Here is a 27,006-nt window from a genome sequence, read left to right on the forward strand (position 1 = left end):
CTATATAGGGTGACTATCAAAATATGTCACCATTCTATAAAAAAAAACAAATCTTCTAATATAGTTCCTGGTTGAAGATCTAATGTAATTTTAAATTGAAATTTGATAACAAAATTCTGATATTGAAAGGATAATTCAATGATCTATATATCTTTATTAAGAGTAATGTAATGTGAAGAGCAAAACAAACACCTGCTCTTTTTCAGAAGGATTATTTGTTTTTGGCAAAACTCAGGCTCTTGGGATCAACAATGTCCACTTGGATACGTAAGATTCCACCATTTCCCTCCTCTGTCCATTTAATTGAATTCTTGTCCAGCAGCTTTATAATCTACACCACAAATTAGGAATATCCTTAATCTTCATCAATTGGGCTAAAACAACATTATTAAAAGAGATTAAAATCTATGCAGTCATTATATACAAATTTATACTGTCAGTGCATCATTCACCGTTGATTTGTATTAGTTTTGTTTGAAAGTCAATGATGGATGATTTGTTGATAGCGTAAAAAACACTTGCACTGTGAGTATATGCATATTAAATTCTTATTAAAATGCCCAAATAATTGTCAACATCTGCATCCTAAGAATTAAGGAAGTACTTTTGTTGCATGGGCATGCGAAATTTGAATGCTTGTATAAGATATTCATGTGCCATGCATGGATAAGAGAGATGATCATTGGCATTATACGTGACCATATATATAATGTGCATGTTGTGTCAATTCAAATTATGTCTCTATACTATAACATTGTTAAAAACACTCTACTCTCTCACAAACTTACCTCAAAAGATTAAGAGTAATAATATATGATTGATAGCTAGTGCAAAAAAACTTTATATAATTATAATCACGTTATCAAAATTAATCTTTAGTTTATAAATTATTTAATAACAAGTGAAGTAGAACATGTAAATCAACACATTAGTCTCTAATAAATCTTAGTTTAATCTTTTAAGTGTGTGTCTTACCAATCTTTTCCTAGCCCCTTTGATATCTTCAGCTCCTGTCCCAACTTTGGCTCGAAGGTATTTGATTGCTGGAAATGCAAAAGTAAGAAATCATCTGTAAGCACAAAAAGTGTACCAACAAATACTTTTCTATGGTAAAATAAGTTTGACATTAATAGTTGCTTACTACAAATGCCACAGAGAGAAGTTAAATGAACTTTCAGAAGCCGAAGGGCATCCCTTGGCTCATGATCAACCAAATCAAGAGTTATTCCATCACGATCATCGGTTTCACTGCAGTCATGTTCAAGTAATGCTTTTCAGTGAGCATAAGGAAGGTAACACATGGTTTAATAAAAAGGGGTAGAAGAAAGAAACTGCTTTTTTGCTACTAACTTTGTTTGAAGGACCATTTGTGCAGATTTTTCATCTGCTTCTCGAGCCTTTTTGTTGTAAAAATGCCCCTATACGTTAAAGAAAATAGTAAGAATCAAACAACATCACTAAAATGGATTGTGAATTAGTAATTAGTAAAGTGCTTCTATACTAAAACATAGGTCTTAGTAACCTATTATTTAGAGCTTCAATGGCCAAATGAAACCGGATCGGCTTAGGTTAGCCATCATAGAAAAACACAATCAACTAAACACCTTGAGGACAAAGAAAAAGACCAATCTTCAACTGAAATGTCAGCCAAGGATATCTGTTATTCTATTTATGCACACTTTATAACCTCCAAGCAGACTAAAAATATGCTGAACACTCACATTTGGAAAATTGGATTAAATTATTTACAGGAGATGTTTGGAAATTCCAAATAAACAAAATTTACAATTCAAACAAGATTAATGGTCAAGTGGAAGTCTGTCCGGGAACAAATCACGCGACTCATATCTACTACCTTTGTTAGAAGCATGTCTGCCCGTGCATAATCACCCATAGAAAATGCTTCAACAGCCTGGAAAGCAGCTAAGATAATTAAAACTCCTAATCAATCACATTCATAGCTGATAGCATTATCTACAGAAAACTGCAAATGTAATTATATTCCCTTCCCAAGTCCTGAACCAGTGCAACAGAACTATTTACCCTGGCTAGTTTCACAAGTTCCGTTAGTTTGTAATCCTGAAACATCAAGGGAAAAAGGCATCTTACAGATCCGTAGTATTCTTTCATGGTAATCCAGTACTCCCTAACTGCTTTACGCAGTATGTTGTAGTTGTTCTCATCATCATCACGCTCTACATTCAAAATAATGTTCCAGAGGATAAATAACACAAATAAATTTATCTAAACGGAGTTCAGAAAGTAGAGTCAGATGAACACGCAAAGCGTGCATTGTGAAAGCAAGGAGGGCAAAAATCAGTCTTAGAACAATGTGACAGACTTACACTGCCCAGAGGAAAGAGTGAATTGATCCAAATCACGGCAATGTAAACTTACATGTCTATGTGTTGATATGTGACTTGAGGGAGACAATTTATTTTATGAACTTGAAGGTTCAATCATGAATTTTTATCAGTTCATTATATAAAAAACATGAAATTCTTAAATTAATTGGATTTCAAGAAAAGTGGTAGACTGTACTAGAAAAATGACACAACAGTAGTGAAATTTATTATTATGATTACTGCTTGAAGACTGTTTGTCACATTAGAAAATGACAGTCATGAATAGGCAAGGAATTTGCTTGTGAAAAGCTATTTGTGCATGTCATAGAAAAGCTGAAGAATAAGTATGAACTACTTAGCTAAAGCTATCAGATTGTCCCATTACTCTCATCAACGTCTTTACAAATAATTTTGGATAATTACTTATTACTCTCACATTATTGCTCATACCTTCCTTAATAATTTGTGACTCTACAACAGTAGTCTGTTGAATGGTTGCGGTATCTTGATCTTCTGGAAGTTTCGCTACACTAATATGGTATCTTCGATTTGGTATTTCTCTCGCTGGGCGCCTACGCTGTGGTGTTTCTTCAGGCCTTTCTGGAAAGTCAAATAATGATTCTAGAATTTCTTTCTGTAGCCCAATTCTCTCTTTGCATAATTCCTCACTGCATAAAGTGTCCACATAAAGTAAAACATTTATCTTCTGAACATGAAAAGGACAAAAGCAGAATGGAGTAGCATAAGATGTAATAGTAAGCACACAATGACAATGATGCACCTGGGTTTAGAGTTTATAGCTGAGTGTTGACCTCCTGACTGTTAAAAGAAAAAATAAATGACAAGAAAGCTTCATTAGGAAACTTGAAAGATTGGTTTATAATAGAAGACATTAAAGTTCAAGTTGTGTGCTCCAAATAAGAAACTACAATTGATTTTAAAGAGGATTAGAAGAAGTAATTAAACAAAATAATGCAGAATAGCAGATCTAGACTCACTACATATATCGTTGCCTCAAACGAATTCACTAATTGTGAGACCCATGCAGGAACAACCAAACAACTATCATCACAATCAAATTATGCAAATATACAATTATGGAAGTTTGCAACTATTTCGAACTAAAATTTTAGTATTTTAGCTGAAAACCTTACATTTTCATCAGCCAGATCACGAATGTCGTCGCATTTCTCCAAAGTGGAAGCAGACAGATCAAGCAGATTCTCCATAGTCTGTATAATTACTCCAAGTCAATTATTGTATATGATGGGCATACGTTTAAAGAAAAAAATAAGGTAACTAGAATGGCAGAGAAGGTTTTAGAAAGAAAAAGAGTGATGCAAATACTCATATGGTGATATAATATTTGATTCATCTGCTCGTCAACTAAAGAGAGAACTTAGAATTTGGACCCAGGAATTCTATCTCGCAGCTATTGGCCTATTGCTTGATGGAAAAAATTGTTAAAAAAGAATGGCAGTTCATTGCAATGTAATAGCCATCAATATCTCTCCATACTCTTTCAACTACAAATTTATCACAACACACTTGCACTGCAGTGTATACCAACCTTGGTCAACTCACTCAACCCCAAAATGATACATACCATAGACATATGTTGTCACCCATTCAGAAGCTAATGTTTCAACCATATTGATTAGACATATATACTTTCTATTAAGAAGCTTATGCTCTTTGCAATAAATGCTAACCAGTGACGGATGGTGTGGTAAACATCATTACAAAACTAGTAATTACTGGTGTAACTTTCAACCATCAATCACACTATTAAATTTTAAAACATGCAAACAAGTAAAAGTAACTTTACCTTCACGACATCATATCCACAGAGACCTGCAGCAAATGAAGGAATTTTCCTTATGAAGCACATTGTCACGCAAAATATAAACAAAGTACCAATATGATAAACATGAACGGCAAATTTTCCCCTCCAATGATAAAATTAACAGCACAATAATTAGTGTAAAGCGTTACAGGATTAACAACTCCGAAAATCTAGTATGGGTGTAAAACTAAAATCATGCAGTCAATGTTTGAAGAGCGGGGATATAAATATAATTGGCATTAGAGGTCAAACATTAAACATGAAGCAAGGCAACTTGACACTAATAATCTGAGGATGCCCAGTTAATATGTTGCTGCAATTTGAACAACTATCAAGTTTATCATGAATGTCGTCCCTTCATATAACTAAGGACTAATGTTGGGTATAGACATGTTAGGAAAGTAAACTATATAAATTATATCATCTTGAAACATACTATAAACAAGTGCCTTGTGGCGCAAATAAAATAGGAATACATAAAAGATATTTCAGGTGAAATTATATGACAAAAAGATAAGCATTCACAGCATGTAACTAACCCGTCAACAATCACAAACAACTCTGCATACCATGCAAAATTCACTACACTAATTTAAGGGAAAAACAACTTCCATGCCTTTCACCTTCTAACCCCTTTCAAACAGAATCATTCAATACAAACTATACAAGCAATAAACACTCAATAAAGAAGTATAAAGATTTACCAAGAACATCCAGTATCTTATTTCTTTCAAGTTCAAAGCCATCTCCAAGCATCTTAAAGAGGAAGTTGACAACATCATTGCTCATAGGACCCTTTGCTGCTGCAGTTCCCATAGAAGGCTTTTCACCCCATATCACTGATTCGGGGAGCTCTTTTGCATCTATCTTCAAAGGTTTCTTTACTTCCTGATATGGCTTAGTCAATGTCTTGTGCCGAGTATAATCTTTTCCAACTATGCCAGCAACAGTGCCTACTGACGCTGGCTGAAATTTCGACTTACCTGCTCCAGAATTTCTCTGTCTTTCAAAAGACTTTGGAACTCCACTTGCAGATGATAACGTTACTGATGACTTCTCTGCTGGCTCAATTTCAGTTGCACCTTTAACCTCATCCTTTGAGGCACAGAGAATTTCAGCAGCCAAATGAACGTTGCGATCCGCCTCACAATAGGCATTTGCTATGTCCTCTAAAGAAATTGTAGAAGCAAAAGTTTCAAGCAACCCCTTGAGGTCCCTTTCTTCAATGTCAGACATTGAAAGCATTTTCAACAATTCTTCACAGCACAACAGAAAGTTCTAAAAAAATAATTACAAAAACAAAAAAACACGTTAGCCTCTGTAAACAACAACATGAGCAGCACATAACAACGAATACAAATTACAACAAAGAGAAAGTGAGAAGCTACAAAATTGAAGTTACTGTAAAAAGAGATTTCACTTGAAACTTTCTTAAGTAAAAAAATTTCTGATATAAGAGGGTGAGCCTCAACACAACAATAAGATCGTTCGCTTTGTAACATAAAGGTGACGAGTTCAAATATCAGAAACAGACTCTCCGCTCGCTTGCAAGGGTAAGGTTGTGTCCTCCTCAGACTACACTTTATAACATTCTCGTACACCAGATCACCCTTCCTTTGATTTACTAAAAGATCATCTCTATACTAACATTACTTTAGACCTATACTAATTCGATTTGAGTCGAATCAAGAAGACCAATTTAAAGTGTAAAACTCTAATTGCCCCTATTCTTTTCATTCACCAAAACCTTAATTAAGGGGAATTAAACTTGTTGACATTCGAATCAAGAGCCATTGGTAAACTTTACTATGTTATTATTATATATATTTATATGCTTTATAAACTCACATTGAAAATGTAGAACACAACACACTATATGTGAAGTATCACATTTTTCCTACATTTTCTAAACAATCAAACAAGTAAGGTAAAGAATGTATAATGCGAACTAAAAAGAAAAATTAAAAATAAAATAACGAAGGAATAAAAAAAATTAAGAATGATGAAAAGCGCATTTGAAGAACCTGGTGATGGAAGAAGAAAAATGCAAAGGTTGCGAAGTGAATCGGAGAAAATGCTTACGAAGACGCTGATGATGGATGCGCATGCATATATACCAAGAGGGAAAAAAAACACTTGTAGGAATTAGTTTTCTACACTGTTTCTCAATGCATGATCCAATTTCACTAAATGACGGATGAATGATAGTGTGCATCTGTATATAAATCTTTTACATTGTCAATATACATATTTCATATTTTACACTCTTTCACTGTTGATATCTTTGCCGAAATAAATAATTGAACGATGAATGATAATCCCGAAAATATACATTCTTATACTAATCATACATATTCATATATTAGTAATCACTATTTCTTAGGTACATATTTAACCCGAAAATTCTATAAAAAAATCAAATTACTACTCTAGAATGAGGATACATATTTTCCTAAGTTGTGCCATTATACGAGTTATCAGTTAGTTGTGATTAGTCAGAATATTATTAATTTTTTAACTTAAATATTTTTTTTTAATCAATCATAAGTCAGTAATACATGTAGTGGCATAACTTGTAAGAGAATGTATGTGCTCCGGTGAAATGAAATGACTATAAGATTAAAGTAATCAATTAAAATATCCTAAAAATTAATCATAATAATAGTTACAAATAATTAATTTGTCTTTGGTTAACTATAACAACTAGGATTTTCTAATTTTTCTTAGATTAAATTTGAGGGATGGGGTGAATTTTTACTCTATTATATATATATATATATATATATATATATATATATATCTTGAACTATTTAATAATTTTCAAATAAATATCTAAAATTTTAAAAACTTGTAATCTTATACTCACATGATAAGACTCTACTATCAAGTTTTTTGTTGATTTTAAAAACTAGCTAGATTAGTTGAGAGATGAATTCACTACTTTTCAATTCAATCAACCATTCTAATTCAATCATAGAAATTGCCAAGAACCGTTTTTTGGTGTTTTCTAATTGAATGACTAATCGACAAATCAAATTCAATTATTATTATTTTGATTTTTTTTTATTGAATTGGGATATACAACTCAATTCTAAATATTGTTAAAGAGGCTCCATTATTGATTTTCCAATTCTAAATCAATATTAAGAATTATGAACAACATTCCAATTGGGAACAATACATAACCTTATCAATAGATGATGGTAAATGATAGATAGATAATGCTTAATTATATACTAGTATATTTAAGATTAAAAAATGTTTAATGTGAGCACAAACAAAATTATAGGTTAACAACATCAAAAAGAGAGAAGGAACTTGGAAAATTTCAAAGTTCAAATATATGCTTTAGCATTATAATTCTCTATTATAATAACTTTTTTATCAGTGCATTATCTATATAGTGAGACAATATAAGAAATTAGTTCAATATAGTCTATATTAGCCCAATTAGTCTATAGTAAATACATTTTATATTAGTTTTTGGCTATCGATTTATTAATACTTTTTCAAATTTAAAAAATTACATTGAACTCCAATTAATCTAAACCAAGTTGAGAAAACTTTATTAAAAGGGAAACTCATTATTTCAATTTTTATTTACACCATTCAAAGTGGAGATCTTGTTCAATGGGAATTGAATTACTTCCTAGTTGCTACTTTAGGATAAAGAATTAAAGATCATTTAAATTAGAGGATGAGTTTTTATACAATGGTGAAGTTGTTTGACTTATGGTGACTTATAGATTATTAATTCAAATTCTGGGAAATGATTTCTTCATTTATGATGATAAAAAACAAAAAAACAATGCACTAGATGATAGTTAAAAAAACTCCTATATCTAATTTGGGTACTTATACTTTTTAGTGGAGGGTGATTTCTATAGGTTTTTTTGGTATTGGGGTATTATGTATATTTTTCATTAGGAATTTTTTACTACTATTACTTTTTAGTTAGATTTTAATAATTTTTTCTCATTAAGGTATTTTTTGGTATTGCCCATTAATTTTTATAATTTTTACTACCATTATTTTTTTGTAATAGATCTTTCATGCTTGAAGCTGGACAAAAAATCCCCTCACAAATAATGACTACGGATTTTAGAGACTCTATCTTATAAAATGAATAATAGTATCAACACATACATGGAACCTTTTAAGGAAATAATACATTATATGGTTTTTCTAATCATAAAGTGATGTGTTTAACTAATTTAATAACTTAGCTACTATATCAAACATTAAGATAGGTAAAAAATATGGCGGCACAATACACCGTAGTAGGTTTGGGAATGACAGATAGATGTACGCAGTCTGCTCTCGTAAATGGAGAAGTTGTTTTTAGGATCTAAATATGTGATTTCATGATCACTAAGCAACAACCTTACCATTGCGCGTAAATTTGAAGTAACAAATATCGGTTACTAAATCCTCCATTTTTTCTCCTTATTTCAAACATCAAATATTGAAAGAAACATATGATAATATCATCATTATATGCTGCTAAGATATTGATCTCTCAATTCTAAAGCCTTCTGTTTTTGTGTGAATATTGTTGTTGAGGAAACTTGAAAACCATTGAACAGAAAGTTTAGGAATTCTTTGAAGAGTCTCTCTATCAACATAATATAGACCAAATCTTGTGCCATAGCCATTTATCCATTCAAAGCTGTCCAACAATGACCATACCATGTATCCTCTTACATTTGCTCCTTTCCTGAACATAACAGAAGTATAAGCTTTGTTGACATCAAAATAGGGTCATCACATGAAATCTTTTTTCTTTGTTGATGCATTTTTTAAATGTGCATATATAAAGTCGGAAGTGAGAGATAGACGAAAATGTACGCCGTGTCAAATATAATATTTAAAACTCGAAGTGCAGACAACAAATTCATAACAAAATTAGCCCTTGTCACCAAAGTAATGAAAATAAGCCTTTATTTTTTGGTGTAATCAAGTGTGTGGCTGCCTCTCTATCGTTCTCAGGAATCGAATATTTGAAATTTGGCCTAGTTTGATATATAAAAGAAGCCTATATAAAGCAACTAATAAAGCCTGCTACTCATATATTAATCCACATTGCTTGTCACCTTATGGCTCTTAGCAATGCTTCAAGGTAAGCTTCAAAGTACTCTATTCGTTTGAAATCTTGAAGAAAATCTTGCTTTGTCACATCCTGATTTGGTGGTGAAGAATATCCTGAAACAAATTTTGTGCAGCCATCCATAAAGCAACAAAGCAGGTAGAAAACATTTTGGAAGAAAAATGAGATCTTGTAAAGTATTCATCTACCATTTTCTGTTATGTACATGACCATGTTATGGTATCTTATCTTAATGTAGTCAACAATCTTCTCCATGCCCCTTGGAACCACAAAGAATTCTGGTATTCCTGTCTGTTCGAACCGGAAGAAATTATATGAAACATTATGTTCAATGATTAATCATTTACCAAACATTGAGTAACCAATATAGCAGAATAATGAATAAGGAGGCAGCTACACTACATCAAGTTACCGGATCACCAATTGGAATGCCATCTCTCATTCCAGTCGCTTCCAGAAAGCCTCGTATCGGACGCTTTGCGAAAAGAGAACAAGCCGAATGGGAGCAGTCTTTGACATAGAGAGTTCCATAGTGATTTATGCCAATGAAGTCCAGGCTCCCTTTTAAGATACTCTTTTCCTTAGGAGAGAAACTTGGCAACTGGCTCCCAAGAATAGACCGCATCTCCGCAGGGTACTCGCCAAAAACCAAGGGATCCAAAACCCTGCTTGTCAAAAAATGAGGGGATATCGTGATGTTAATTACACTCATTAATAAGAATAATGTAGGCGAAATTGTCCTAACAATCATAAGCGAAACAATTAACGTGTTTTTCTTTCGATAAGCCTAGAGCATGCATTAACTAAGAAAAAGAATTGTTACTTCCTAACAACTTACCAGGCTATGAGAAAAGCTAAGGCCCTATTCACAGCTTCTCTATCACATTCTTCATCTCTAAGAGGTTCAAACATGAAGGTGATTGCAACAATGCCAATAGTTCCACCTTGCTTTGCCTGGATTAAGCACATTCTTCATCATTTTTTGCTGATCAAATGGCTATTTTGGCCTTTCTTAGAAAATGTGAAAACCAATGCCTTAAGTTTAGGCTTATTTTTTGCTACCTGAAAGTTCTTCCGGTATAATTCGACAGCTTTGGCATGTGACAGTAACATATTGTGCATTGCGGCAAGAGGTTCAACATCAGAGTTACCAGTAGAACAATTTCCAAATGGCGGGGAACAATGACTGGGAGGGTATATTCCCCATGTAAAAGCCGTCTCAGCTACCTCGTTCGGCTCGTTTATCGTGAGCCAATGCTTTACCCGGTCTCCAAAGCTCTTAAAACAAACTTCAGCAAAATGAACAAAATCTCTCCTACAACAAAGGAAGTATCCAGTTATTACATATGCACTTTGCCAAGCACCAACAGGTAGCTTCTTGTTGGCCTTATCGAACACACACCATGAGAATCTCGGTGCTCTGTTAGCTTAAAGTTATGGACTAAGATTAAGCATGAGAATTTATCAGCTTGTTGTTATTGGACAATTCATTGAACAAGTGACAAGTGACACTTCCAAATACTTAGCATATATTGTAGGAGGATAAAAATGAGAGCATAGGATTTACCGAATTCGGGGACTAAGCCAGCCACCATATTTTTCTTGCAGTTCTTGTGGCATGTCATGATGGTGAATTGTCACAAATGGCTCAATCCCTGGATTATACAAACCATGCCAGATTTAGGTTCAGCTAAGGACAATGTCATACCGAAACATACTATCAGTTTATAAAACAAAAAACCGAGTAAACACTATTACTTCACCTCTAAGTAACAGATTATCTATAATCTTGTTGTAGAACATAATCCCTGGTGGATTTATGTCTCCATATATTCCTCCTGTTATAAATCATGAAGATCAAATTGAGCAGATAAGATAAACATCATCAGAACTAGTCATTTGAACTGTGAAATCTTACTAGGTAGAATCCTTGACCACGAAATAGAAAATCGATATACATTGATCCCGAGAAAAGACATTAACTTGATATCTTCCTGTTATGTTTCAAGGACAATGGTTAAGAAGAGATACAACACAACTAGTTAGAGAATAGTGAAGTCAAGTAAAATGTGAAGCTGATATTTAGATTATGATTACCAAATTGAGATGAAAATGGTCATCTGCTATGTCTCCATTCTCATCATTTTTTATCTTTCCTGAAAATTTATAAAACCATACAAGTCTAGTGATTATTCATGTCACCCAACACGACATCCTTCCGTGCAGACCGGGACACACTAGAAGCCTCGGAGTGTCCGCATGACGGACGCAACTAACCAAACCAGCACGTCAACGGACCACGCTTTCCCGAGGGACGAGCCTACACAAGCCGCGTTCTTTGCTCGAGTCACACACGACCTATAGTTCTATCATGCACAACAAATAATCAAGATAGATTGAAATGAGATCAACAATCAACATTTATACCTGGAGTGTGACTAAAATCATCCCAATTGCTCCAACCCTTTCCATCTTCAAGAGGTGCTCCTTCAATCTTTTGTTAAAAGAAACCATTATCAGAACCGACAATATCAACAATATTTTTGTTAGGAAATAAGTCCCACATCATGTACTTCATTGTATCAGGAAAATCAAAATATATTAATATCGGGACAATGGTAAAACTGAAAATGTTTGAAGTATAGTTTCACTCGTTACATGGTTCGACACTTTGTACATTCTTTATGGCAAACTTTTTACATGCTTTTATTTTGAACTCTTTATATCATCATTATATACTACAAAATCTCTTACAAATAAAGCAGAAAAAGCCAAAGCAAACAAGTACTTACCTGGTAAGAAGAAGTGCTTACTCCAAAGAGAAACCCTTCTGGGAATTGAGATCTTGTGATTCCAGCTCCAACTTCATTGGAACTTAGGACATGAAAATGAACAAAACAAAACATCATCAAAACAATTATTAACTGTGTTTGTAGCATTTTCATTTTGTTTTGTAGGATTAATCACATGACTAACTCAACAATATTAATAAGCAGAAACTATAGAGGATATGTGTAACACACATTTTAGCACTTGAGATTAATTAATAACATATGTGCAATGTTTAGCTACAATATTATTCCACTTATAGGATGCAAAAAATTCTCATACATTTATGATTTTTGACCCAAAGTTTCATCATAATTCATATATTAGTTTAGTAGGTTCATATACAACCTAGTTGCAACTAACTTGCACATCTACTCACAAATGAGAGCACATCTGTTATCCCACAAAAGTGTGTCACTTCATGTGTTATTTTTTTTTTTGATTGGTTGAAAAAAATGTAAGTTAAAAATTTAATAACTAAATATTTTTCAATCACAAGCGGTGATACATATAGTAATATACTTTTACCTCTCACCAATAATGAATTAGGTGTTTTCATTCTTTGAACACCAATACCTTATCAAAACAACCTTCAACCTTTTTATGTGTTATTTCACTTATTTGTGCATTAAGGGTTGATAGATAACATCATCCATTTTGGGAAAATAGAGAAGTGCCCTACAATCTCTTTCTTTGTGGGACTCTTATTCCTTTTTCCAAAAGAGATGGTACCACCTTATAGTGTTTAACACTACTCATTTATTTCTCTAGTTGTTATATGTTGAGTTTATTCAAGTGTGAAGTCCCACGTTGGATATGTGGGGAGGAGTGAAAGAGTTTATAAGAAGGAAAGACCATGAAACTAATACCTTAAGGTTTTAGTTCAAGACGTGGTGTCTCACTTGTTATGACCATAATTTAAAACATTGGTCTTGGTGTCTACTTAAAACAGTCACATCCTTACGATCCAACTTTCTTTAATTAAATGGATCTCATAATATTTTGTGAAATTTTCTTATAATTTAAACAATTCAACTATCAGCATGTAAACTAGAAAAGTTTGAAGTTTCTTAAATAGATCCATAGCATATCTTACACTCTTATGTTTAATTCACTTTCCCTTTCTTTCTTTATCTTGATTTTAACTTCTCAATAAAAATCATTGGCAAATTGGTAACTAAAATTTAAATATGTGCATTGGTATGAGAAAATATCTTATTTTATGTTTTAGAATAAAATATCTCATAATAACAGAAAAGTACTTATCTCTTTAAGTTAATGAAAATGTTACAAATGTCCTACATTATGTTTTTGCAATTATTAAAAAAGTATAAACTTTGAATTGGAGTAGAGTGACATAAACACATGTCCTACATTATGTCACACAATTATTTATCATCAATATGTCTTTACATATATCTGAATGTTGCTAATATATTGATCTTTCAATTCCAAAGCCTTCTGTTTTTGTATGAATATTGTTGTTGAGGAAACTTGAAAACCATTGAACAGAAAATTTAGGAATTCTTTGAAGAGTTTCTCTATCAACATAGTATAGACCAAATCTTATGCCATAGCCATTATTCCATTCAAAGTTGTCAAACAATGACCATACCATGTATCCTCTTACATTTGCTCCTTTCCTGAACATAACAAAAGTATAAGCTTTATTGACATCAAAATAGGTACATCACATGAAATCTTTTTACTTTATTCATGTATTTTTGAAATGTGTATATATAAAGAAGATAAAAAAGTTATTGAGATGGATATAAATTTATACAATGTCAAATGCAATATTAAAAAACTTATGTTCAAGAAACAAAATTATAACAAAATTTGCACTTGTCAATAAAGTAATGAAAATAACCCTATAGGAAAGGATGATACTCATGAATAAATCTTGTATAGGCCATGTCTATCAGATACATCCAATTCAATACTTTCATGTCATCAAAAGGCATTGTCACTTTAATGATGTGGAAATATTTGATCAATTGTGCTTAATTCGTATGCAAGTCTTTATCGTTACTCGTATATTAGTCGCTATCACTCACCTTATGGCTCTTAGCAGAGCTTCAAGGTAGGCTTCATGATACTCTATTCGTTTCGAATCTTGCAGAAAATATTGCATTGTCACATCTTGTTGGGGTGGTGAAGAATATCCTGAAACAAAATTTGTGTAGACATCCATAAATTGTTATCATGGAGCACAAACTTAACAAGAAGCAAATATTGTCAGTTTTTTGTATCTGAACTCAAGTTAAGAGTTTGATATTGTGCTACTCAATTGATCAAGCAACAAATCGAAAATAAGATCATGTAGAGAATTCACCAACCATTTTCAGTAATATACATGACCATGTTATGGTATCTTATCTTAATGTAGTCTACAGTCTTCTCCATTCCCCTTGGAACCACAAAGAACTTTGGCATTCCTGTCTGTTCATAAAAAACAAAAGTTATATCAAGGACTATGTTCGATAATTAATCCTCCGGAAACTTACATTGACATGCCTTGAGATTTTACTTGATTACATCTGGCACCCCCTTATTTCAAAAGCTACACTAAGATGACGGAACCTTCAGAGAAATGAGTGTAGCTTTTGAAACGAGAGATATACCGAATGTATTTATGCTAAACTTTAGGGGCGGTTGTAATTTCCTTTAATGTTTTTATCAAACATTTGAATTATCGATATAACACAATGATAAGAGAAGTTACTACACTACATCAAGTTACCGATTCACCAATTGGAATGCCATCTCTCATTCCGGTTGTTTCGACAAAGCCTCTTATTGGATGATCTGCTCCAAGAGCACAAGCAGAATGGGAGCAGTCCTTGGCATAGAGACTTCCATAGTGATTTATACCAATGAAGTCCAGGCTCCCTTTTAAGATACTCTTTTCCTCGGGAGAGAACCTTGGCAACCGGCTCCCAAGGACAGACCGCATCTCCGCAGGGTACTCGCCAAAAACCAAGGGATCTAAAACCCTGCTTGTCAAAAAAATGAAGCTTATGACAAGCTCATGTCTCAGAATTCCTTATAACACTTTAAGGTTCATGTTCTCATTTTGAAATACTTCACAACAGGTATTAACTAAGAAAAGGAAATGTTACTTCTTAACAACTTACCAGCCTAAGTGGAAAGCCAAGGCCCTATTCTTAGCTTGTCTATCACATTCTTCATCTCTGAGAGGTTCATACATGAAGGTATGTACAACAATTCCAATAGTTCCGTCTTGCTTTACCTGGATTAAACACATTATTCATCAATGTTTGTTGATTAAATGCCCATCTTGGTCTTTCTTAGAAAATGTGACAACTGGTGCCTTCAACTTCGGCTTTTTTTTGTCACCTGAAAGTGCTTGCGATATAATTCAACAGCCTTGGCATGTGACAGTAGCATATTGTGCATGACGATGAGAGGCTCGACATCCGAGTTACCAGTAGAACAATTTCCAAAAGGCGGGGAACAATGACCGGGAGGGTATGTTCCCCTTATAAAGGCCATGTCTGTAGCCAGGGCCGGCTCATTGATGGTAACCCAATGCTTCACCCGGTCTCCAAAGCTCTTAAAACAAATTTCAGCAAAATGAACAAAATCTCTCCTACGACAAAGGAAGTATCCAGTTATGGGTATGACTATGAGAATCTCGCTGTTCTGTTCGCTTAAACTTATGGACTAAGATTAGGCATGAGAATTTATCAGCTTATTGTTAATGCACAATTCATTGAACAAGGGACACACTTCCAAATACTTAGCATTATATATTATTGCAGTATAAATATGAGAGCATAAGATTTACTGCATTAGGGGACTAAGCCAGCCACCATATTTTTGTTGCAGTTCTTGCGGCATGTCATGATGGTGAATTGTCACAAATGGCTCAATCCCTGGATTATACAAACCATGTCAGATTTAGGTACATCTAAGGACAATGTCATACCGAATCATATTATCAATTTATAAAACAACGAACCGAGTAAACACTATTACTTCACCTCTAAGTAACAGATTATCTATAATCTTGTTGTAGAACATAATCCCTGGTGGATTTATGTCTCCATATATTCCTCCTGTTACAAATCATGAAGATCAAGTTGAGCACATAATTTGAAAGAAAAGATTATGGGAACTAGTCATGTGAATTGTGAGATACTTACTAGGTAGAATCCTTGCCCATGAAATAGAAAATCTATATACATTTATCCCAAGAGAAGACATCAAATTAATGTCTTCCTATCAAGTATCAAGGACAATGGTTAATAACAGATTCAACACTACTAGTTAGAGTATAGAAAAAGCAGGTAAAAATGTGAAGCTGAAATCAGATTATGATTACCAAATAGTGATGATAATGGTCATCTGCTATGTCTCCATTCTCATTATTCTCAATTTTTCCTGAAAATTTATCAAATTACATGTACAATGACTATTCATGTTCATAATCATAATTCTATAACTGAATGCAAAACATTTATAATCAAACATTTACCAAATAGTGACAACGTATAAAACTCATTTCATATGCCGTCAGTGTATACATTTTTTTCTTCGTATTGAAATGAGATCAACAATTAACATGTACCTGCTGTATGACTAAAAACATCCCAGTTGCTCAAACCCTTACCATCTTCAAGAGGTGCTCCTTCAATCTTTTGTATGAGGAAAAAAAATCACATTAATAGAACCAACTAATGGATTAAATAAAGCATATAATTCAACATTTCATTGCCATTTGTGATGAAAAAAAGGGAGCACATATCTTCTGTCCACAATGTGTGCTATAAGTTGTGATTAGTTGAACAAAATGTATTTAAGTTAAAAGTTTAATTATTAAGTATTTTTCTGAGCAATCACAACTCATGCACATGGACCGACACATATTGCGAAAAAAATATGTTTCAAATAATGCAGCAAAATCCAAATTAAACAAGTACCTACCTGATATGAAGAAGTGCTTGCTCCAAAGAGGAACCCTTCTGGGAATTGAGATCTGCTGATTCCAATTCCAACTTCATTGGAACTTAGGACATGAAAATGAACACAACAAAACATCATCAAAACAATTATTAACTTTGTTTCTAGCATTTTCATTAGGTTTGTAAGATTAGTAAGGGTGTAGCAAAAACTCATACACATTAAAAAAGCATATATACTATTGAGGGTGTGACTCACATTTAGCAGTTGAGATTAATTAAGTTATAATATATGGGCATTGATTGGATGAAACATCATTGCACATGGTAGGGTTCATAATGTATAATAATATGTAGCACTATGTAAAATAATACATAGTACTACAAAGTCCAACACTATATTTTGACTAAAACATCAAACATCACAACAAATATGAGAGGAAAATAATGTATTCATCCGTATCCATTCTTCGAAAAAAGTAATATAAATAAATGATGGATGATATATAAATCTTTACTCAAACCATTCATAGATATTACATTTCAAATACAGAAGCTAAGATCTCTCACATATTAGATGCATGTAAATAATCTGTTCCAATTTTCTATTCCCACCAATTAAAAATTGACACATAAATAAATAAAATTAAAAATATTATATTTTTATATTATTTGCTCAAAATTGATTGGATCGAGATATGATTTGAATACTGAGTTTAAGACAAAAAAATCCTTATATATGAGCCTTTTCAAAGTTGAATTTATTCAAAAATAAAACTGGTTAAATTTTATATCTTTTGTGTGTGCTAGCTTTACCATTTTTGGAATTTGTATTTTTGTGTGATTAAAGGTTAGTGGTCCTACTCTATGTGAATCTAGTGATCCTAGTATATGTAAATGTAGTATTTTTTTTTTCCTTGATTGAAGATAAGAGATTCTACTTTATGTTTTGGTAGATTGTTTTATTGACTTGTAGACTTTAATTCTCTCTTTGGGTTAAGAGAAGGAAATGAGAATTGAGAAACATGCAATATATCACCTTAACAATTTCTTCATCCTCTTTTTCCAAAATAATAACCAAAAAAATAAATATAAATATAAATATAAATTATACAAAGTAAAAAACGAAAAAAAGAATCTACTATCCAGTCACAAACCAATAAAATGAATTAGGTAATGATATAAATTCTCGTTAGATCATTAATAAAAAGAGTGTAATATTGATGTACTGACACTGTAAAGAATTATACACAATCAATGCATCATTCACCTTCATTTAGGTTACTTTTTGTGAAAAAGTAAAACATAATTAAAAATGAATAGTAGATAATGGAGTAACAAGTATAAAAAACTGTTACACTGTCGGTGTATACATTTTTTTTCTCTAATAAAAAACCATGAATGTTTAAATTTTTATTGTGATTGTTACGATATATATGATACAATAGATTTTTATCCTTATGATAGTGTATAATTACAAAATGAAGAGATGATTGAGTTGTAGTTGTGACCTTATTCTTGAAAGCACGATTGAATGGCATGATCTGAGATCTGAATAGTGATGGATAGGGTGTTGAAAGCTGCAAGAGCCTCTGGTTCTCTCAACCTCTCTAATCGCTCTCTCAGGTAATAACTACAACTACTCCTCACTCATCAATTTCTTCTTCTTCTTTGATTCATTTCCACTATTGCAGAGAGGTTCCTGATGAGGTATACCGGAATTTGGAGGGGCTCGCCGGTGATGATAAGTGGTGGGAGGTATTGTACTACTCCGCATTCCTTTTTTACCATATGAGTTACCAACTAATCCCTTTCTGGGTGTGTAGCCGCTCTTTCCGAGGAATGGAAAGTTTGAGCTCTTGTTTTATCTGGGTATCCAGTTGGGCCTTACACCACTAAAATATTCATTTTTTCTCTATATTCCTTTCATCATAATTATAATTATAATTAAATTTATAAACACCACTTCTCAATTCTCATATTTATGTACTTGCTAAAATCCTCGAAACAATGCTTATGGGTTAGGTTGTGTTTAGTTCGAATGGTAGTCTCGTGTATTGGATTGCCCGGTTTCTCGACAAAAAAACCAGTTTTTTTACAAAAGCATTTCTGAAAAAAATGTTTTTTGAGAATCTTGTAATCTACCTATGTATGCTTGATGTTATACTAGTTCGTAAACCCGGATAAAAGGTGAAGGTTGTGTTAGAGATTTGACAGCAAATCAAAACTTTGTGGAATCTCTATGATATCGATAATTCTTGGTTTTAGAATCCTAAACAAGGAGGCCCTTAATTACACCCCATAATTCATGGTTTTAGAACTACATTTGTCTTCAAATTTTATGTTGTCATTAGATATATTTCCCTGATGCAATACATCTCAAGGGAGCTTGGCGTGATTCTTGAAGTAAATAGGGTGACCGGTGGAATTAAATTATACCTTGAGGGAGGTCAATGTGTTTTCTCATAATTTATAATAGATTTGTGTGGTATATGAAACTTTTTGAAATGTTAATCATGCAATGCAATTACTTTATGATATGTGGTTACATTACAGGCTGTGGAGCTTCAGAAGCTTATTTTGGCTCATAATAATATTGAGTCATTAAAGGAAGATATTAAAAACTTGTCCTTTCTCGCTGTCTTGAATCTTAGCCACAACAGCCTTTCCGAGCTCCCGGCTTCTATAGGAGAGTGAGTTTTTCCTTTTAACATTTGAATTTTGCATTAATTTGTGTTTGTTTGGATTGGCTTATTTCCTATTCAAAAAGCTTATAATAAAAAAAACTATCGAGAGAGCTTTTGAAAAGAATAGCAATTTTCCCTAAATTTAAGATAACCCAAACATGTTTAACAGTGCCAATTTTTATTTTCAAATTATGTGCTTGATTTTCATTATTGCTTCTAATTGACAGGCTATCCCAGTTGAAGTTGTTGGATGTTTCATTCAATTCGATACATAAAATACCGGAGGAGATAGGGTCTGCTGCATCGCTTGTTAAGTATGTTGTATTCAATTCCATGTTCATTTTCCTTATGCAGAAATGTGAAAGCTGTCAAATCTTTTTGTTTCCCTCTCTGCTTGCGCAAATCACTAAACTTTTACATGATGCTTGTAGGCTTGATTGCTCAAACAATCGGCTCAAGGAACTTCCAAGCTCACTTGGCAGTTGCTCACAATTGTCAGACTTAAAGGTAAGGCCTTGTCTTGCTTAAAGTGCCGGCTGTAGATCTTAGTTGAGTGGTGGACTTATGCTGCTTATCTGTATTCATATGATCATTTACATACTCTTTGATGAAATGGGACTTACAGTACTCTCTTTCCAGGTATCAAACAATCTTATTTCAAGCTTGCCAGAAGATTTAGCAAATTGTTCCAAATTGTCTAAGCTAGATATGGAGGTAGTAACTAGTACCAGAATTTAGTATATTGATTGACAACAAACATCTCCTTAGAACTTTGAGAAATTATAGTATTTTTTAATCAGTGCTCTCATGATATCTTCTTTTTGTGTTTGCCAGGGAAACAAGATTACAGTGGTATCTGAAAATCTCATTTCATCATGGACTGTGCTTACTGAATTTAATGCATGTAGGAGCCTTCATTCTCTAAATACATGTATATGATATCAATTAATAATTTCATTCCTACTTGTAAATCCTTTGATTTGGTACAATTGTTTCTATTGTTATAACTACTGCAGCAAAAAATTTGTTGAATGGCATACCAGTCAGCATTGGAGGCCTTTCACGTCTAATTCGGCTTGACCTCCATCAGAACAGTGAGTTCTTTAAATAAGGGGTCAACTATTTTTGTTTCTCTTTTTTCCATCAGGTCATAGAATTTGTATGCGTGTCCTGTGCAGGAATCTCATCAATCCCTTCATCAATCATGGGCTGTCATTCACTTGCAGAGTTTTATTTGGGGTCTAATTCTAACCTATTCCGATGCAAGTCTCCATATTGTTAAAAGGATACTATGCATTTGATTTTCTTCCACTTAAAACGTTTTCGCTTCTGATATAAATTGTACCTATTTTACTCATTTTAGGAATAATAATCTTTCTACAATACCAGCAGAGATAGCAGCCCTTTCTCGTCTCGGGACTTTAGATCTTCACTCTAACCAGGTAGCCAGGACTAAAATTATTTTGTTTGTAATTACTTCTATTATGGCAGAAAATATATGATAGAGCATTGTGGCGTCGTTCAGTTGTAGCCGACCCCACCTAGTGGGATTAAGGCTTGGTTGTTGTTGTTGATGTCATAAAATATCTCTTGTTTGTATAATGTTGTTGAATTAGTGGCAGTATAAATGAATTAGCATTTTTGTCTTCCGATACTCTTGTTCCTTTCTCCCTTAGAGGTAGGTTATTAATTCAATTGCTTATTGATTTTGTTTAATCACAGCTGAAGGAATTTCCAGTAAAAGCATGCAATTTGAGTCTTTCAGTATTGGATCTGTCAAATAACTCATTAAGTGGGTTACCCCCGGAAATGGGTAAGGTCAGCAAATTTTGTTATTATGATAAGTCTTGTCTACCATATTTTGGAAAGAAAAAAGTTGTGTAACTTAAGGAACAGTATATGAGTCTGTGAAGAACATAATATACGCACGGAAACACCACTTTGGTGCCGTGTCCATGTGTTGGACACATGTTCAACTATAAAAATATTTTTTTTTGACCTGGACATGATGGAGATACTGAAAGATTACCCAAGGTCAATTACTCACTTACAAGTGCCACTTGCTATAGCTACCATGCTGTTTTTCAGTGTGAGGCCACCCTCTCCCATCTGCCCTCGATTTGCTACTAAGTCATTGTGCCACCATCACACTAATGCTTTATTCCAAGACATTTAGTCAATGGCCTATAGCACATCTCAACCTACAGTCTGATGCTATTTATGCTTTTGAAGCAGTTAAAAAGTAATACGGAAATAATTTAACATCAGTGAAGAAATAAATATCTTAGTATTTTATCTTGTTCAGGCAAGATGACTACCTTGAGGAAACTTCTACTTACCGGAAATCCTGTGCGGACTCTTCGAAGGTACAGGGAGTGGCTTGGTCATTTCTTTGATCAGTATTTATATTTATTAGTATTTTCAACTAATGCCCTTTCTTGCCAGCTCATTAGTCTCTGGACCAACACCAGCATTACTGAAATTTCTCCGAAGTAGACTTTCTGAAGGTGAAGGTATGTTAATAATACAATGTTAGTTGAATATAAGAGCTTTACTTATTTTGGTATACTATTTTTTTAAATTCTTCTGCAGATTCTGAAGCTAAGACCACAACAAAGGAGGAGGTAATTGCTATGGCTACCCGATTGTCTATCACTTCAAAGGTAATTTATCTTTTGAAAATAAAAACGGTCATTCCATGGATTGCTTAGATGTCTTTTTATCATTGTGTATGGTTAGTAGTGTCAGTGTCTCATTTTCCCTATGTGTATTAGTTGCTTCAATGGGATTAGGAAGCCACTATGTGTAACTTCATATTGTATAATACTATGGCCAAGTAGTTGTTCGAAATTGCTCATCTTACCACTGAACTCATGTGTATGTATTCTTTTGTTAATAGAGACTAGATGGTGCTTAATATTTTGGTGCATGTTCAACTATGGCATAGTGCTTATAGTAAACAAGGAAATATATTCAAGTAGTTTTTTGTTGTTTTATTTTAGTTTGATAAGAAAAATTGGTTTCACTGGTGGTAATTTAAGAACCATCTTGGTATAAAGATAACAAAAAATTGATTATGTTTATTATCTGAGTCATGACTAACACAGTTTGCATGACAATAATTTCATTAAAAATATTAATATTATCATGTTCTGTGTTGCATAATCACATTATAGACAAACAAGCAAACCTCTGTACCTCTGGTTACATTTCTGTTCAATTAATTTACATTTAAATTCATTTCCTCATCAATTGCAATTCTGTTTTTAATTTTGTTTAGGAACTTTCTATGGAAGGGCTGGGGTTGAATGCAGTTCCATCTGAAGTATGGGAATCAGGGGAGGTCATAAAACTTGATCTTTCCAGAAACTCCATCCAGGAGTTGCCGGTTGAACTTTCCTCTTGTGTGTCCCTCCAGGTTAAGCATTTTATGGGTCTGTTAATGATAGTATGTTTCTTGCGCTAAATTATAAATAACTTATTGATGGATGAAGGCTGGGGAAGAGACTTACAGTTAGATATACTGATCATTAATTCATCTGCGGTTCCGAAACTGTTCTATTAATTCACTTGTATGTTTTGCACTTTCCAGACATTGATTTTATCCAAGAATCAAATCAAAGACTGGCCGTGTTCAATTCTTAAATCACTTTCAAGTCTTTCATGTTTGAAGGTGGACAATAATCCCCTCAGACAGGTACTAGCTAATAATCTCGGAGCTTCTCGATGTTCTTTTTCCTACTAAAATTAATATTGGTATCAACATGTATTTAGAACCATTTCAGGAAATTATAGCTTATAAATAAGTAGCATGGTTTTTATAATCATAAAATCCATAAAATGTATTTCCTTTTTCTCTCATTGGTTGCTATTGCTGTTAGTATGGAACAATTGTCTTAGAGATAAATTAAACGACAACCAAGCTTTATTCTCACTAAGTGGGGTCAGGCTCTCATCTTAAGATAAAAGGGTGGCCTAGTCTTGAGGTTCCCACAAGGTTGGGTATGGGAATGTTAGATATTTACAGCTTTATCATTGTTTCGTAGAGAGGATGTTTGTAGGATTTAAGCCTGTGACCTCTAGGACACAAGGCAACAGATTTATCTTAGCACTCTTAAGATGAATTAAACAAACAGACAATATGTGTGTGTTCAGCAACACCCTTGAGGGGATTATAAGCCAGTATAACCTTGTTTGGTTAGAATGAAAGTTTAAAAAATCCCCTAGCTGATTTGAGTTGTCAACTGGAGTGGCTTATGGCTGATGACTTAAAAGTTAGGAGCTTTTAAGTCATTTACACTTATCAACTAGATAATCGGATCATTTTACCAAACACTCCCAATTCAATCAGCTAACTTTTTAGCCAAAAGCTTTCAGCTAGTTATGTCGAAAAGAGCCAATATATGTTAAATATGTGTTTCTATTCCTTTATAGATGTATCACTGACATGTTGAAACCTTTCTTTCTTTGTGATACTGAACTTCATCATTATTTTGTTTTCGATGACAAATAACTCTCTGTTTGTCAATGAGTCCCAATCCATACAGAAGTGTGGTATGACTGATCTAATTTCTCATGTGAATAATAGATACCTTCAGATGGTTTTGAAGCAGTTCCTAAGCTTCAGATCCTGGATCTAAGCGGCAATGCAGCTTCATTACTAGATGGTCCTGCATTTTCTAGTTTGCCATGCTTGCAAGAGCTTTACCTGAGGTTGGTTAGTTTAAAGTTATGGCATCTATGACAAGACTCTATCACGGACACACACAGATTTAACTTTCATATACCTTTATATTCTTGGGAGCTTGTGCTTAACTTTCAAATCAAAACATGACAGGAGAGTACGCCTCAATGAGGTCCCATCAGATATATTGGGGTTGCATCAACTACGGATCCTTGACTTGAGTCAGAATTCCCTTCAATCAGTTCCAGTGGTAACATTTGTTTGGTTAGACAATTTGGATTAGGCTTCTGTATATATACACACACATATATATATAAATATATATCTCTTTTTTATTCAGGTCCTGTGAAAAGTGACGATTATATCCTTGAACTTTGTATTGGAACTGCATATTGGTTTGGCAATGACTATAGCTTTAGGATCCACCAATTTGTATAAACATAAGTGTGAGCACTCGGGTTAAAACCCTGGCAGCTGTACAATTCCCCCATCGCATCAGAAAGATTTGATTCAGATCTTATCAAAGTTAATAAATTATTCTTGTCTGTGTTTACCTTGACTTGACAGTAGCTTCAAGTTAGAGTCCCCTAATTTTTCTCTTATAGATTGATGTCTTGCTAAGTTCTTGGGTTTTTTCATGCCAAAATTTTGTTCATTTCAATTAGTTTTTTGGGTAAGGCATCAATATTATTGATAGAGGTACAAGGGGTATTTCAACCTTTACTTACAATGGACAATTTAAAGATAAGTGAGCTACTATGCTCTACTTACAGCAGGATCTATTAATATTCATTGGATTTAGTTCATATCATGTTATTTTCTATGACAGAGAATGTTTCTAAATCTACTAAACTTGTCTAATACACAACTATCTATTTAAGAAATATTGAGTTTTTTGTACCTATGCACTTGCTTTCAGGGGTTAAAAAATCTCACTTCTCTGACAGAGCTTGACTTATCTGATAACAACATCTCAGCCCTTCCACCTGAGCTGGTGAGAAACAAACACTCCCCCTTCTCCCAAAAGAGAATAGAATTGTTCATTTTTTGAATTAAAACTAATTTATTTATTGCAATGATATGGTTTCTATAATCTTAAACTCTGAGTATACCTCTCAAATTTTGAAATAAGTGAACGGCTGCATTTTTTAAGTCAATGACTTCTTTTTCTAGAATTGTTTCATTATGTTATTTTACAAAATCGACTTTTTCAGGGTTTGCTGGAACCAAACCTTCAGGTATTGCGACTTGATGGGAATCCACTCAGAAGGTAACAACTTCCTGCCCTACCTTTTCCCGTTCTTTCTCGAGGGAGAGATTTCGACAATCATATTGATTACGTTAATAGTTTCTTACATCTTTTGTTAAATAAGACAACTAAACAATAATCTATAGTGGAATTTATGTATAGCGTATGAGAATCGAACCCGGGCTACTATGATGTCCCAACCCCTAAGGTTTTCTTGGCCATGGGGTTATGCAGACAAATCACATGCTAAAAGAAAAGGGAAAAAGTGAAATGACAATTTGTTCCATTTACTTATCCACTGGAAAGTTGTTGGCTAAATATTATGATCCAATGATACAACAAAGAATATCATACATGCACATTAGTGTTGAAGGATCATATCTTGTCTTATTCTTAATAATGTATCTTCATTTGTTTCAGCATTCGGAGGACTGTGTTGGATAAAGGAACTAAAGCTGTCCTGGGATATTTGAAGGACAAATTGCCAGAACAGTAGTGGATTTCTTTCCTAAAGTTTATAATGGACATGGACAACAAAATTGTGTAGTTTTTGGATGTGTTATAAATTCTTTGAGTGTGGCAGAGATAAAGTCCTTTTCTTCATTTGTTTGTGTTCGTTTTTGGATTATTTATGGCATAGAGTACCTATGATTTTATGTGTGCTATATTGAAAGTAATTTGTTGCATGTTACTTTTTTTGGGGTACTTTAAGTACACATGCCTTGATTTGATCTTGCAAAGATATTTGGATCACATTGATTGTTGTTCTGAGTAATGGTAGTTTTTTTTTGTTTCAAATTCTGTTAGCCGACACTTGTTGGGAGATACAACTGCATACACCGAAAATGATTAGTGTTCCTGACCCATAGGGTAAGGGGTATCCTTGGTTATACACAAAAAAACTCTGATAGCCTTGAAGATATCATATCTCTGAATAATTGTCAAGACTATGACTTTGGAATTTATTAGCTTAACTCACTTAAAATGTGTTTGCTAAAGTTTTCATGATGAAAGTATGGGTAGAAAATTTTAAGCAAGTTGCTCATATTTGCCTCTTATTTCACTTTAAATATGGAAATTTGAGAAAATATGTCAAACTTGTATAGAGCTGATTGATTCAAGTGCCTTAATAAAAATAGCAATGATTAATATAGATTTGGATTGGTGATAAAAACATGTATTATGGTATGCATACTTTAAAGCTCTCTCTCTAGGCTTTTATTTTTAAATATATTATGTTCACCTTCCTCCAAATCAAATTCTCAATATTTCTTGCATAAATAGTACAAAATGATTATTATGTTGTGTTCATATTGGGTAAGTGAATCAATCCA

At 33.3% G+C, this 27,006-nt stretch overlaps 4 protein-coding genes across 5 annotated transcripts; 1 reads left to right on the forward strand and 3 right to left on the reverse strand.

Moving 5' to 3' along the window:
- On the reverse strand, positions 96 to 6,315 carry LOC109334165 (putative nuclear RNA export factor SDE5). The gene is made up of 12 exons (XM_019569756.1): positions 6,216 to 6,315; positions 4,896 to 5,469; positions 4,174 to 4,199; positions 3,500 to 3,577; positions 3,127 to 3,164; positions 2,796 to 3,013; positions 2,110 to 2,195; positions 1,856 to 1,912; positions 1,351 to 1,418; positions 1,142 to 1,248; positions 976 to 1,043; positions 96 to 331 (listed from the first exon to the last, which is right to left on the reverse strand). Exons 2-12 carry the CDS (start codon positions 5,434 to 5,436, stop codon positions 212 to 214), a joined length of 1,407 nt encoding a protein of 468 aa, XP_019425301.1. The 5' UTR covers positions 5,437 to 5,469; positions 6,216 to 6,315; the 3' UTR covers positions 96 to 211.
- Positions 8,339 to 12,261, reverse strand: LOC109334164 (beta-glucosidase 18-like). The gene is made up of 12 exons (XM_019569755.1): positions 12,091 to 12,261; positions 11,726 to 11,792; positions 11,396 to 11,454; positions 11,217 to 11,292; positions 11,062 to 11,136; positions 10,866 to 10,953; positions 10,361 to 10,613; positions 10,137 to 10,252; positions 9,711 to 9,963; positions 9,487 to 9,589; positions 9,285 to 9,393; positions 8,339 to 8,908 (listed from the first exon to the last, which is right to left on the reverse strand). The coding sequence occupies exons 1-12, from the start codon at positions 12,241 to 12,243 to the stop codon at positions 8,695 to 8,697; spliced, it is 1,566 nt and encodes a 521-aa protein (XP_019425300.1). The 5' UTR covers positions 12,244 to 12,261; the 3' UTR covers positions 8,339 to 8,694.
- Positions 8,339 to 17,301, reverse strand: LOC109334162 (beta-glucosidase 18-like). The gene is made up of 14 exons (XM_019569753.1): positions 17,078 to 17,301; positions 16,722 to 16,788; positions 16,476 to 16,534; positions 16,297 to 16,372; positions 16,135 to 16,209; positions 15,939 to 16,026; positions 15,488 to 15,740; positions 15,265 to 15,380; positions 14,871 to 15,123; positions 14,467 to 14,569; positions 14,185 to 14,293; positions 13,514 to 13,770; positions 10,300 to 10,305; positions 8,339 to 8,674 (listed from the first exon to the last, which is right to left on the reverse strand). The coding sequence occupies exons 1-12, from the start codon at positions 17,273 to 17,275 to the stop codon at positions 13,557 to 13,559; spliced, it is 1,611 nt and encodes a 536-aa protein (XP_019425298.1). The 5' UTR covers positions 17,276 to 17,301; the 3' UTR covers positions 8,339 to 8,674; positions 10,300 to 10,305; positions 13,514 to 13,556.
- On the forward strand, positions 18,558 to 26,470 carry LOC109334161 (plant intracellular Ras-group-related LRR protein 6). 2 transcript variants are annotated; one of them, XM_019569750.1, is made up of 21 exons: positions 18,558 to 18,678; positions 18,747 to 18,810; positions 19,609 to 19,745; positions 19,967 to 20,053; positions 20,171 to 20,246; positions 20,379 to 20,453; positions 20,574 to 20,643; positions 20,756 to 20,833; positions 20,918 to 20,978; positions 21,103 to 21,181; positions 21,462 to 21,552; positions 22,045 to 22,105; positions 22,185 to 22,252; positions 22,332 to 22,402; positions 23,020 to 23,157; positions 23,332 to 23,436; positions 24,328 to 24,452; positions 24,577 to 24,673; positions 25,343 to 25,417; positions 25,638 to 25,693; positions 26,093 to 26,470. In XM_019569750.1, the coding sequence occupies exons 1-21, from the start codon at positions 18,614 to 18,616 to the stop codon at positions 26,166 to 26,168; spliced, it is 1,755 nt and encodes a 584-aa protein (XP_019425295.1). In that variant the 5' UTR covers positions 18,558 to 18,613; the 3' UTR covers positions 26,169 to 26,470. The 2 variants fall into 2 exon arrangements, with proteins under 2 accessions (XP_019425295.1, XP_019425297.1); XM_019569752.1 differs by having other exon boundaries at positions 22,185 to 22,246.

This window comes from Lupinus angustifolius, chromosome LG19, assembly GCF_001865875.1.
Source record: "Lupinus angustifolius cultivar Tanjil chromosome LG19, LupAngTanjil_v1.0, whole genome shotgun sequence".
In the NCBI taxonomy this organism is placed as follows: Eukaryota; Viridiplantae; Streptophyta; class Magnoliopsida; order Fabales; family Fabaceae; genus Lupinus; species Lupinus angustifolius.